The sequence below is a fragment of the Fonsecaea multimorphosa genome, assembly GCF_000836435.1.
Source record: "Fonsecaea multimorphosa CBS 102226 unplaced genomic scaffold supercont1.50, whole genome shotgun sequence".
Taxonomy (NCBI): Eukaryota; Fungi; Ascomycota; class Eurotiomycetes; order Chaetothyriales; family Herpotrichiellaceae; genus Fonsecaea; species Fonsecaea multimorphosa.
In genome coordinates this window covers 26105-37502 of record NW_015971684.1, presented here as the reverse complement: position 1 = coordinate 37502, position 11398 = coordinate 26105, and the positions used below count along the sequence as shown (strand labels likewise).

General features: G+C 52.6%; 3 protein-coding genes across 3 annotated transcripts; 2 read left to right on the top strand and 1 right to left on the bottom strand.

Moving 5' to 3' along the window:
• Nucleotides 1-736: 736 nt before the first annotated feature.
• Nucleotides 737-3513, top strand: Z520_12216 (uncharacterized protein; the record flags this gene model as incomplete). The annotated part of the gene is made up of 2 exons (XM_016782703.1): nt 737-3064; nt 3118-3513. 2 exons carry the CDS (start codon nt 737-739, stop codon nt 3511-3513), a joined length of 2724 nt encoding a protein of 907 aa, XP_016626185.1.
• A 1137-nt stretch (nt 3514-4650) lies between these two features.
• Nucleotides 4651-5496, top strand: Z520_12215 (peptidyl-prolyl cis-trans isomerase, mitochondrial; the record flags this gene model as incomplete). The annotated part of the gene is made up of 4 exons (XM_016782702.1): nt 4651-4747; nt 4887-5056; nt 5124-5230; nt 5310-5496. 4 exons carry the CDS (start codon nt 4651-4653, stop codon nt 5494-5496), a joined length of 561 nt encoding a protein of 186 aa, XP_016626184.1.
• Nucleotides 5497-7041: 1545 nt separating this feature from the next.
• On the bottom strand, nt 7042-10767 carry Z520_12214 (uncharacterized protein; the record flags this gene model as incomplete). Its single annotated transcript, XM_016782701.1, has 1 exon — nt 7042-10767. One exon carries the CDS (start codon nt 10765-10767, stop codon nt 7042-7044), a length of 3726 nt encoding a protein of 1241 aa, XP_016626183.1.
• Between the last annotated feature and the right edge of the window lie 631 nt (nt 10768-11398).

Sequence of the window (11398 nt, the reverse complement as noted above, 5' to 3'; positions counted from 1 at the left end):
AAGAGTTGTGATGCGATGCCACGGTGGTAGTGTAGACTGTGGATTCAAGTATGTACCTATGTATGCATGCATACCTCGTATGGGTAGACGGTGAATGGTGCAACAGCGATATCACTTGGTTTTCAGGCACAGACCTACTCGTAGATGGGAGAGACGAGATTGGCGACTCCTCAATAATTAAGTGATACCGAGCAATAATACCATTGACTATTGCGGTCAGAGCAGGTGTGTTCCAATCAGAGCCTTTCTTTTCTTTTCCCCCTGGTCGGGACTGTGTTTTCCACCAGGCGAGCAGGCGATACACTATTGTTCCACCACCACTCAACGCCTGCGCAGTGCGCACAATTCTCTCCCTCTTTTTGTCATCCCGTCTTCACCACCCCAGCTACACTCCTACCTTCTCGCTCACTCGTTAATTCCACCACCACGCTCGTTTACCCTTTTCACATGGCCGTCTGCTGGACAGTCCGGATCATCTTTTGGAGGCCACAGAATCCCCGAGTGCATCAATTCCAGTCGCGCCTGCGCATTGGCCATTTGCCCTCGTCCGCTCCTTGACCCGCTGGACCAACCTGCTGTTGCACCCGCCGCCTTGTTCCTCCGACGTTTCCTGCCTCACATACCTTGTCCCCGTCCAACTGGCGCGGATTGGTCCAAAAGAAACAAAGAATACATCTTCTCCCACCCACCGTCTCCTCGACATTCCGACAAAACTGATTGTGGATGAACTCGCAGCATGCAAGCCACGATGCCGCCCCTCTCGAGAGGCCCCGAACTCTCACCTGTCTCGACGACGAGCGACTGGTCTGGTGTCAACCATTACAATCAACTTCCCCGGAATGACGGGCCCTTTGCGAATCTACCGGCGAAGCCTCCCGTGGACGAGTTCTTGCCCTCCAAACCTCAACCGTCGATGCGTCCTCCTCCCCCGAATGCTAGCATGAACTTTTCTCCTCCATCGTTGGATGCCATGGGACAACGTCGTCCGTCCGAATCCGGCTCACGAGGATCTTCACGCGCCGGATCTATAGCCCATTCCCGCTCCAGCGATGGCACCATCTCGGACGAACAAAGCAGAAAATATCGGAGGATGGAGGCAGAGCTATTTCAGCACTATACGATTTTGAAGGGTTTCCTCAAGGGCGGTGTTCATGCTCCCCCACGCCCTAATAAGGCTCGGGACAAGCTCTTACGACTGTCACCCGTCCAGTTCCACGAACTGAGCACTGATGTCTTTGACGAGTTACAAAGAAGGCAAGCATCAGCCCCCCTTCCTGGCCGCCCACCGCGTCAACAAAACATACCTCCCTTCCTCCAACCAAGACCCGATTTCCACGAAAAGAGGAATCAGGCCAGACAAAAACTCTCATCTCTGCAGATGCCCAGGTTTCGCGACCTGTCCACTGATGTGTTCTGCGAGTTGGAACGCCGGTTCCCGCAGTTTGCGAGACCCGATGGGGGGAGAAGAGACAGCTCCCGTTCACAATCCAGAGGTCCAGCGGCCTCATCCAGAGATGGCCCTCCAGTCCCCAATGGCTTCGGCGCACCACCCAGAACCCAGTCCTTCGGTTCCTCGGGCGCCCCAAACTATCCTCAGAGGCAAGAATCTGTATCCAGTCTCCCTCAGTTCGACAATCCTCCCCCACCAAGTGACTATGGTCGGCCACTGGCGAAGCAATTTCAGAGCAACACCATCACGCCCAATAAAAGTATGATGGTCGAGGATGAGGACGATTCCCAGACTGCGGATTCGAAATACGATCGATCTAGCGATGCTTTTGGTCTCGAGAGCTCTCTTACGAGCCCAAGGAGCGATCGGGATACATCTGCGACATCGCAGAGCGTTGCAAGCATGAACTACCCTAAGCCGAACTTACCAAATGTAATTGAACTGCAAGAAAAGGTCTCTGAATTGGAAGCAAACCTTGAATCAAAGGATGAGGAATTGCGCCAGATCAAGAGTCACAATGAAGAATGGGCCCTGACAAAACAAGATCTGGAGAGGAAACTCGAAGAGGCAGAAAACTTGAACAAGTCACTGAAGGAGGAGATTGAGAAGCTCAGAGCCGAAACCCCACACTACAGTGGTGAAAATGTCCTGTGGAAGACCAAGTTCCTGAAATTGGACCAGGACCATGGGCTCCTGCGAGAACAGTTGGCGCAACAACAGCAGTTGACAGAGGAAGTCAGCAGACAGGGTCAGGCATACCTTCAAGAGATGAGGGCTATGGCGGAATCTGGTGGAGGCAACCTTGAACGAGAAGAGAAGCTGCAGGTCGATGTCCAGAAGCTGGAAGAGGAAGTAAAGAGCTGGAAATCCCGTTACGTGAAAGCCAAAGCACAACTTCGCAGCGTCCGTGCTAGCTCGCTGGGACTCAGTATCGCCCGACCTGACGCTAGTCAACACGCAATTGCGCTTCAGGACCGGGATGGACTGGTCAAGGATGTCCACGTCACCAAGTTCCAGATCGCCATTGATGAGCTACTTCAAATTGCCAGATCTGACAGTCCCGCAGCTGTGCTCGACCACATGAAAACGGTGGTGTTGGCCGTGCGTGGAATCACGTCCGACATTGACGCCGGGTCATCAACAGAAAAGGACGATGAAATGGCCAAGCGACGGGCCAAGCTCAAGACCAAGGTCTCGGCTACAGCGAACAACCTGATCACAGCTTCCAAGAATTTTGCTTCATCCAATGGACTCTCACCGCTGAGTCTTTTGGACGCGGCAGCTTCACACTTGACGGCAGCCGTTGTTGATCTCCTTCACACCGTCAAGATTCGTCCCACACCCGCCGGGGAGTTGGAAGATGACGATGAACCGACGTTAGAACCGCTGCAAAGTAATGGATATTTCAACATTGCCGAGACATTAAGAAGGCGGAGTGAAGTCGAAAGCATCTATAGTGCTCTCAGCACGCCGTCGGCGACGAGGAATGCGCACAATCGAGCCGGATCAGGTCTTCTTCAGCGCAGTGCGTCGACTTACGTGAATGGCACCGGACTAGGTATCAAATCGGAGTATGGGACGACGCAAGAGGAGGCTGATCTCGAGGATCTCAAGGTAAGGGCGAGTACAGACAGGAGGGAAGAACGGTGCTAACCAAGAGTGCACAGATGTACCTCGAAGATCAGACTGATGGATTAGTCCAATCCATCACCTCTCTGGTCGAAACCATCCGGAAGGACGATGCCATGGCCACGATCCGAAATCACATGACCACAATCTCTGCCACGATTGAAAACATTGTCAACTCGGTGGAGAGGACTGGGAACGAGCCATCCTCATACCAGGCCACATTAAGAGAGAAATCAGGCCCGATTGTCACCATTCTACGAGACTGCCGAGAGCAAATGTTGCAGGCAGGCAACGAATCTCCTGAAGACAAGGAATTTCTGCAGCAACTTCCTCCTCTTTCCTTCAAGATCGCGCGCGAGACCAAGGAACTCGTATCAAGAGTTATGGCGGTTGAAGCTGGACCAGGGAAAGGCGGCGAGGATGACTTTAGCTAAGGGCTCATGCTTGTAGTTCGGCGCGGGAAAAGCATCCTTCACATATAGTCATGGATCATCAGACACCCAAACAGGTAGTAATAATGCAATGCATTGTCCGGACCAAAATGTCCAAAGGAATATGCTGTAAGGCCCCTTTTCCATCGTGTCCAGTCAGCGTGTTGATTGGCCGGAGACGAGGATAAAATTTCCTGCCAGTGGGTACCTAAGGAGGCCAGCTAAGAGTACCTAGGTAGTAACGGGGGTATTTTAAGTAGTTGTCTTCCCATCCAGCAAGCTCTCCAGCTCGATCTCCAACTGGACGTGCAAGCTCGTCTTTTCGGCATCCTATTGTACAGTATTTTGTGTATCATCATTTCGGCATACCCGGCGGGGATAGTATTTGTTGCTGACGGATAGACATTCCCTTCCCTCGGTCGTGAGGATTAGACATTGGCCAGGCCAACATCCCAGCTCTCGTCTTGTGAAAGCTGGTTACCCGTACTCGGTCCCTGCGCAAACAGCTTCCTTCGGTTCCTGTTTGAGCGTTGTTTTCGTCGTCGTTGTTGTTACACAAGCACCTGTCTTGGGAAGACAAAGAAGTCGGTGACAAGCTGGTGAGTATCTCGTTTGCGTCACAGCTTTTGCACTGCCGGAGACCTAGGTATTGGGTTGGAGAAGATGGCATCCGCTTGGACATGTGAAGTGGGCATGGGTGGGCTGACTGAATCTTTTGCACAGCTTTTTTTGCCTTTTCCACGATCACGTGCCGCTTCCACCACCACCCGTAGCATTCCAAGGTTCCAGGTTGACACCCACGGCCGCCACTGCGACTTCACTGCCACTGCCACAGCACTACCGAGAACCAGCCAGGCAGGCGTCCTCCCACCTTCCACCTTCCGGGTACCGTTTTACGCTGCACCACCTGGCACCCACTGGCAGTCACTGGCACCAACCGTACCACGCAGGCGCAGATCACCCCTCATTGGAAAATCAGCCATGTCGCTCCCCCGCCATGCTGTCAGTTCCTTCAAATTTCGACATACTTTATTAACCCCGCCATCCTCGTCTTCCTTTCGTCTTCAACAGCATCCCTCTCATCGTCTTTCATCCTCACCAATCTCTTTCGCCAGACTCTTCTCCTCATCCCCTGCAGCCATGGGCAAGACCGCTTGGTTCGAGGTCGAGTGGACCGACGCGGATCTCGACAAACGTAGAGCTGATGCCAAACGCGCTGGACAGACTCCTCCTCCTCGTAAGTCACCTTTCCTTTGGATCACGTCTCTCTCTGTCGCCACCGCTACCCGACTGCTCGTCATCATCACCGTGGGCGTTCATCGTCTCAACTGCCCGCTCGACTGGACTGTTGGCTAACCACTTGCTCTCACTTACAGCTCACCGAGGTAGGATCAACTTCAACCTCTACGACGATGTAGTCCCCAAGACCGCCGAGAACTTCCGTGCCCTCTGCACTGGTGAGAAGGGCTTTGGCTACAAGGGCAGCTCCTTCCACAGAATCATTCCTCAATTCATGTTGCAAGGTGGTGATTTCACCCGAGGCAATGTCAGTGGCTGCCCGACCGATGGAAAGATGGTGGAATGACAGACATTTTACTGACGTACATGGTTAGGGCACTGGCGGCAAGTCCATCTACGGCGAGAAGTTCGCAGACGAGAACTTCAAGAAGGCTCACACCAAACCGGGAATGTTGTCCATGGCCAACGCTGGTCCTAACACGTAAGGAAGCCCCTCTCCATTCGTCGTCCCTTTCTGTCCGCTCGTGAATTGGAATACTGACATGGATGGCTTTCCACAGCAACGGTTCTCAATTTTTCATCACAACCGTTGTCACCTCGTGGCTGGACGGCAAGCACGTCGTCTTCGGTGAGGTCGCTGACGAACAAAGCATGAAAATCGTCAAGGCACTGGAGGGAACTGGTTCTGGCTCTGGCCAGGTTAAGCACGAGGTCAAGCCAACCATCGTCGACTGCGGCGCCTCTTAGAGTACTACATTGGCGGTCTTGGAATGGCAAACTCTGGTCAAGAGTTCAATTTGCAGGAGGCCAAAAGTGTCAAGAGTCCAATTCAGACAAGCATGAGCAGATCATGTCCACAAGAACGTGCTTTGCCACAGACAGCTACAGCGCCAGCATAAGTAGTAGGCATATGAAAAGTTGATCATCTCTATTTCATCCTGAGCATCTGTCCTGTTCTCCGGTCGTCTCCATCGACTGCCTGACAGGCTCTCCGAGTGCTTATCAAACGTTTGTGCCCGTCAACCCGTGCTTCATTATGCTCCAGCAACAGCCAGGATTGTCGGTACTCGCCCACTTCAACAGGACTGCTCCTTGGAACCCAAATTGCTAACCCTTTCGGTCGACTGGAAGTTTTAGGAGTCACCTCTCAAAGCAATCGGAAATTGGCAGTGTGGAGTCCAACCGAGCTCATCCGACAAAGGTCGGTTCGGACAAAGGTTTATTCGTTTCTTTCCCTTCTCTTTTCCCAGCAAACCCAGATCCATATTTTCTCGGTCCTTGCCACCATAACCACTACCGTAGGTGTCTAACTCGCATCTCTGCCATCATCAGTAAGCGATCGTATCAGATCTGCGTCCTTCAGCACGTGTGGGAAGTATTTCTCGAGTGGTCAATATTACATATTGGGCCTGTGTCAAATGCGGAAAGGGGGGAAAGGGTTTGTGCTATTTTGGCAGGCAGTATTCACTCCACTCAATGATGGTGAGCTCGCAAAAGAGTCTGCTAAAGGCAAGATGTAAATACATACTGTTTGTTGAAAAAGTCTGCTTCAGTCGTGTGAGGCTCGCCATTGCCTGAACCATCTGTGACACGGGTTCTTGTTTTGGATGCTAGGGTGATCAGCAAGATCACAAATGTGGCAGCAGATGTGCGACGTGCAGAGCAGAAGTAGACGTGGAGATAGCATGTCAAAAAGATGCTGATCGAAGGATTATGGACAAGGGTTGGTTCCGCCAAAAAGTCTCAACCGTGATCCGGTCCAATATGAGCACGATATGTTCTTTTCGACCAGGCCAGCAACTCCTGGCTCCCTCCTCTATATGACGGTGTTGGACTGGACGAGAAGCTCGTCTGGGCAGGGGTAACAGCTCCCTCGTCCGAGGCCAACACAGGGCCTGCCTTGTCTTCTTAATGCGCTCCGATCTTTGTCTCAACTCATCAACACTATAGCTCAACATGGTATCGATATTGCTGGTATAAATACAATCAAAATCATACTCGTGTGAATAGGCTGGCGGCTGGCAGTTGACACCTATTCTACGCCAATACCAACTGGCCAAGAGTCAATCCTCGCCAGGGCAAGTCAAGAACGAGCGAAAAGACCAAAGGTAAGCGTCCTTGTGTGCGGATATGAGGCATTTCCTGTGTCTGTTGCCGGGTCCAAAGCTCCGGCATCAATTCCTGGTCGATTGAGATAGCCTTCTCCCGCCGCTGGCTATACCCCTTCCACGTCTGCCGTGCTCTCGGCTCTTCTTGTCTTCCCTATTTTCTTCAACATTCATCATACTCCCGCTAAAAAATATCATCACACACTGACCAATCCCCCTCTGCTCTCTTCTTCCAGTACAATCCGTTGTGCTCCCAATAAGTTTCCCCAGTGGTGGGGTCGACCTTTTTCTCAAACCATTTGGGTTTCCATTCTTCACCCGCAGACTCACGTTGACGGCGCGCGGCACGCTGTTTCTCCTCGACACGATTCTTCTCCGTCGCAGCAAAGTCGTACTCTCCGTCTTCCATGGCACGTTGATCTGGACGTAGGCGGGTGTCGGTAGGAGGGAGGTGCGGTCGGAGTGAGTCGCTGACAGCGTTCAGAGTTACGACAAACGGTGTGAGGTTGAAAGGGATTCCCTGCGGACGTTTATGTGCTTCCCAGACGAGGAAGGCCTGCTGTCTGTCGGATTGGGTTCCTCTTCCCACGCCGGTGTGGAGGCGACCTTCTCCTACTGCTTCGTCCTCGAACCCCTCTGTAACTCGAGCGTAGATCTTGTCGTTCCACCTGCCACCAATACTCCATTTTGTGACACCATCGACACCCATGACCTTACCAAAGACTTGGTACGCGGAACTGGCCTTCCATCCGCGTTGTTTGAAGTCAAGGATACAGACTTCGCCCGTTGTCCAGTTCTTGATCTCCATGGTGCCATAATTGTCCACTGTGGGGTTGCCAGTAATGATGCCCACGACGGAACTTGTAACCTTCTTCCACGTATACAGCTCTGGTTGACTTCCATCTGAAGGGCGGAGGCGCAAGAACCATGTTCCCAGTGGGTTGATGTCGAATGATTTGCCGTAAAACTTTGACTTGACAGCCGACTCACCCCAATAGTCCCACCGTGCAGATTCCGCATACGCAGCGCCAATGGGAGGATGATGGCTAACTTGCTCAATGAAGAATCGATAGCCTTTGTCGGGACGGACGTACTCATATGTCTCACCCAGGAGAGGGTTGAATGGCTTTGCAACGCGTCCGATTGTGCTGGCGTATTCCGATGCTGCAAACGCAGCTACGTACACAAGACGCTCGGTAGCATCGGGGCGATCTGCTGCAATGTCGAGGAGATCCGCATATTCCATGTCTTCAGCAACACGCTGGAGAAGGGAGGTTGGCTCGTTGAAAGATACCGGCAGGGTCATCTTGGTCATATCTTTGCCTATCATAGACTTAAGAATGCCCCAGAGTGAAATCTTCGGACGATTGTCGGCGTCAAGTTTTAATCGCTCGCGAACTCCTTCCTCATAGCCAGCGTAAGAGGGCTCAATTGCCATTTGTTTTCTGGCTCTTTCATCGACGAAGGGTTCTTGTTCTTCCTCCAAGGATGATGGGACATGCACTCGCGGAGGACTGAGAAGAGGTGGTTCGACCACCTCAACTTTGCCTTCGCCAATGGCGTCGAAGAATTCTTCATCATCTCCAGATTCGGAGTCGGAGAGATTTGTTAATTGCGCAATGATTGATTTTCGTCTGTTGCCATCTCTGGTGACGGATTTCCGGCGTGATCTTGTTGAGATTTGAGCCTCTACTCGGAGATCCAGTTGATTCTCAACCGCTTCTGCAAATTGGACGTGGTCTGGCGATTCTTGTTGGACCATTGAGCCCGGACGGCTGGCGGGCACCGATTGTCCCTCGAGAGCCTCCTTCAAGGCCCGCTTCGTACGCTTGCGCTTGTCCTCTGACTCGGCGATTGACCTCTTAAGATCTTCGTGCTCATAAGCAATCTTGGCCATGCTTTCTTCCCACATCCTCCGAGCATCGGCGTCTCGGTCTAGCCGATATTGCCAATAAGCATCACGGTCTCGAGCAATCTTTAGCAGATCTGCAACCAAGCCATTCAGGCTGTTCACGGCTGTTTGATAGGTAAGGAGAGCCTGTGCGACATCTGGATCGGATAGAGTGGTGTCCGCCTGAGATGACTGCCTGGCGATCAACGCATCGGAGACTCGTGCCAGAAGATCTAGTTGCAACTTGGCGGATTGTGCGGTGATGTTGAACGCGTCTTTACTTCCCGGCTGGTGTACTTCATGACTGCTGGCGTCATCGCCGTCGGCATCTTCTTCTGCCTCGATATTGGCCCCAACATTGGTAGGCACTCTCTGAAGGTCTTCGCCTTGAAGGCTCGCGTCGTACGAGTCGTACCCTGATCCACCTTCCACATCGGAACGGAAACTTACCTTGGAAGAGCTTCCTGCCACTCCCAGCGGCTGGGCAGGTAGTTTCGATCTGCTTGTCGTCGCGCTGAGAGTTTCTGATGTATCGGTGCGGGCGTGTCGAAAGCTTTCGCTGTCAAGGGTGCGCCGTTTCTCCTCTTCCTTTGCTTCATCCTTTGTGAACTGGATGGCATTGTTGAGGGCCCAAAACCATCGTTTGGCCTCTACGACATGGTTGGCCTTCAAGTGGTACTTGACCGAGGACTTGCCGTGAATCTCGAACCTCGTCTTGTCTTGCGGATCCATGTGGAGTTTTGCGATGCGCATGTTGATAGCTCCTCGACAGGCCGAGCCAGCGTCATCTTGATGCTTGTAATAGCTGAGAACTCCTTCTTCGAGAACAAACCACCGTAGTTTATACCCACTCGTATAATTTGTCCATTTCTTGAGATACCCCTTCATCTCTCGAGCATCCTTACTTGCATCAACAGGTCCAGTTCCGGACCTAACTTGCGACGGATTGTTTCCCAGGATTGCCTTTTCCTGTATTCCTCGCTGAGCAGCGGCGGCTGCGGGCGACTTCTTCAAGATTGCCTTTGTACGATCATCTTGGGTTACATGCTGCGGGAGCCTCCCTTTACGATCCCGACGAAAAGGATCTGCTCCGTGCAATAGTAAGATTTGCGCCAACTGGATGTCCTTCTTGCGTGCAGCCTCGTGCAGGAGCGTTCCGCCGCTCTGAACTGTTGCGGGCTCAGTTGGCAACTCCAACGCATTCACGTCGAGAGTGCCCTCGACTCGAGGCTCTGTTAAGATGGATTCGAACTTCTTGTAGTCGCCTTGGACCAACGCGGCATGTATTTCCTTAATCTTGTCATCCAGGAAAATTGAACGCGCTAACTGGAGCTGTTGGAAGATCTCTGGAGTTCGCGCGAGGTCAATGGGTAGTTTTCCTTGCCTGTTCGGTATGGCATCATTTATGTTGGATACCTCCAGCAGGTCTCGGACTACAGGCGCCCGGCCGAGCTGAGCGGCCAAGTGCAAAGCGGTATTTCCTTCTTTGTCCTGTGCGTTGATGTCGAGGCCTTTGCCTTCTTTTAAAACCTGTTCAACCACCTGAGGTTCTGCGCACTGGATGGCCAGGTGGAGTATTGTCGTGCCCGGAATGGGTTGAGGATTTGAAGAACAGGGTATGGATTCGCTGATGGCTTTGGAGATTGCGGCAGTGTCCTTGCCTCGGAGAACTTCAAAGACTCGAAAGGTGCGGACAGAGTCCTCGATCGAGGCTCCCTGGCCGGACGAGATGCCTGACGGGACGGGGTGCGTGTGCTGGGCCGAGTCTGGTTCCCTAGAATATTCGTTCGACTCCATGGCCAGCTGAGAGTTTCTGGTGGTAACCGGAGACAAAGGACTCAATCGCGGACCATCGACCGGAGTCAAGGGGGACGTCGAGGAGAAAGGTCCAGTGGTGGAGGTGGAGGTGGTCACAGGCGACTCGGTATCTGAACTGGTTTCTCGAGGAAGGTTGTCGCTGCGCAGGAGGTTGAGGACTCTGGCGCTCTTGGAGCGTTTGTGGGCAGGTCTTTCTGTCATATCAGCATTGACGGCGGGGGCAGGAGAGGATGATGAGGAAGCGGAAATGGAGAGAAAGTTAGATGCGAGGTTAGAAATCCACTTACATTGCCAGATGGATGGGCGAAGGCGACTTAGTCGATTGCTCCCTGCGTTTCTGGGGGAGGGATTTCATCTTTCACCCCGCCATTCCTCGTGATGATTGGTGAGTTTGTGGCCGCAATGGATTGCGACAAGGCCGATCAGCCAAAGAGTCGAGCGTATGCACAATGACGAAGGGAGCAACGGCAGAGCTCTAGCGGCGGGCGACCTGAAGCGTCGGAAGAGTTCAAGCTCTTTTACTCGGTACTTATGCAGCTCTGATCTTCCCCGGGAAAAGGCAAACAACAGGTGCTTCGTCGGGTCTTTCCAGACTATACAAAGAAGGGCGGCAGCCAGGTAGCAGCGAGAATGAAGAGGACAGTCTTATGAATAAGTATGCAATATTCGTGGCGAGGATAATGAGAGGGCAATACGCAATACACTGGTAAGCGGTTTTCAGTGGGACACCGTGCACCAAACACCGGACGTCTTGACTACTGAACAAAGAGCCACCCCAGCCACCATATCGAGCGCGTCCCTGGCTCGAGCTTGCCATCCTCCATTATCATCT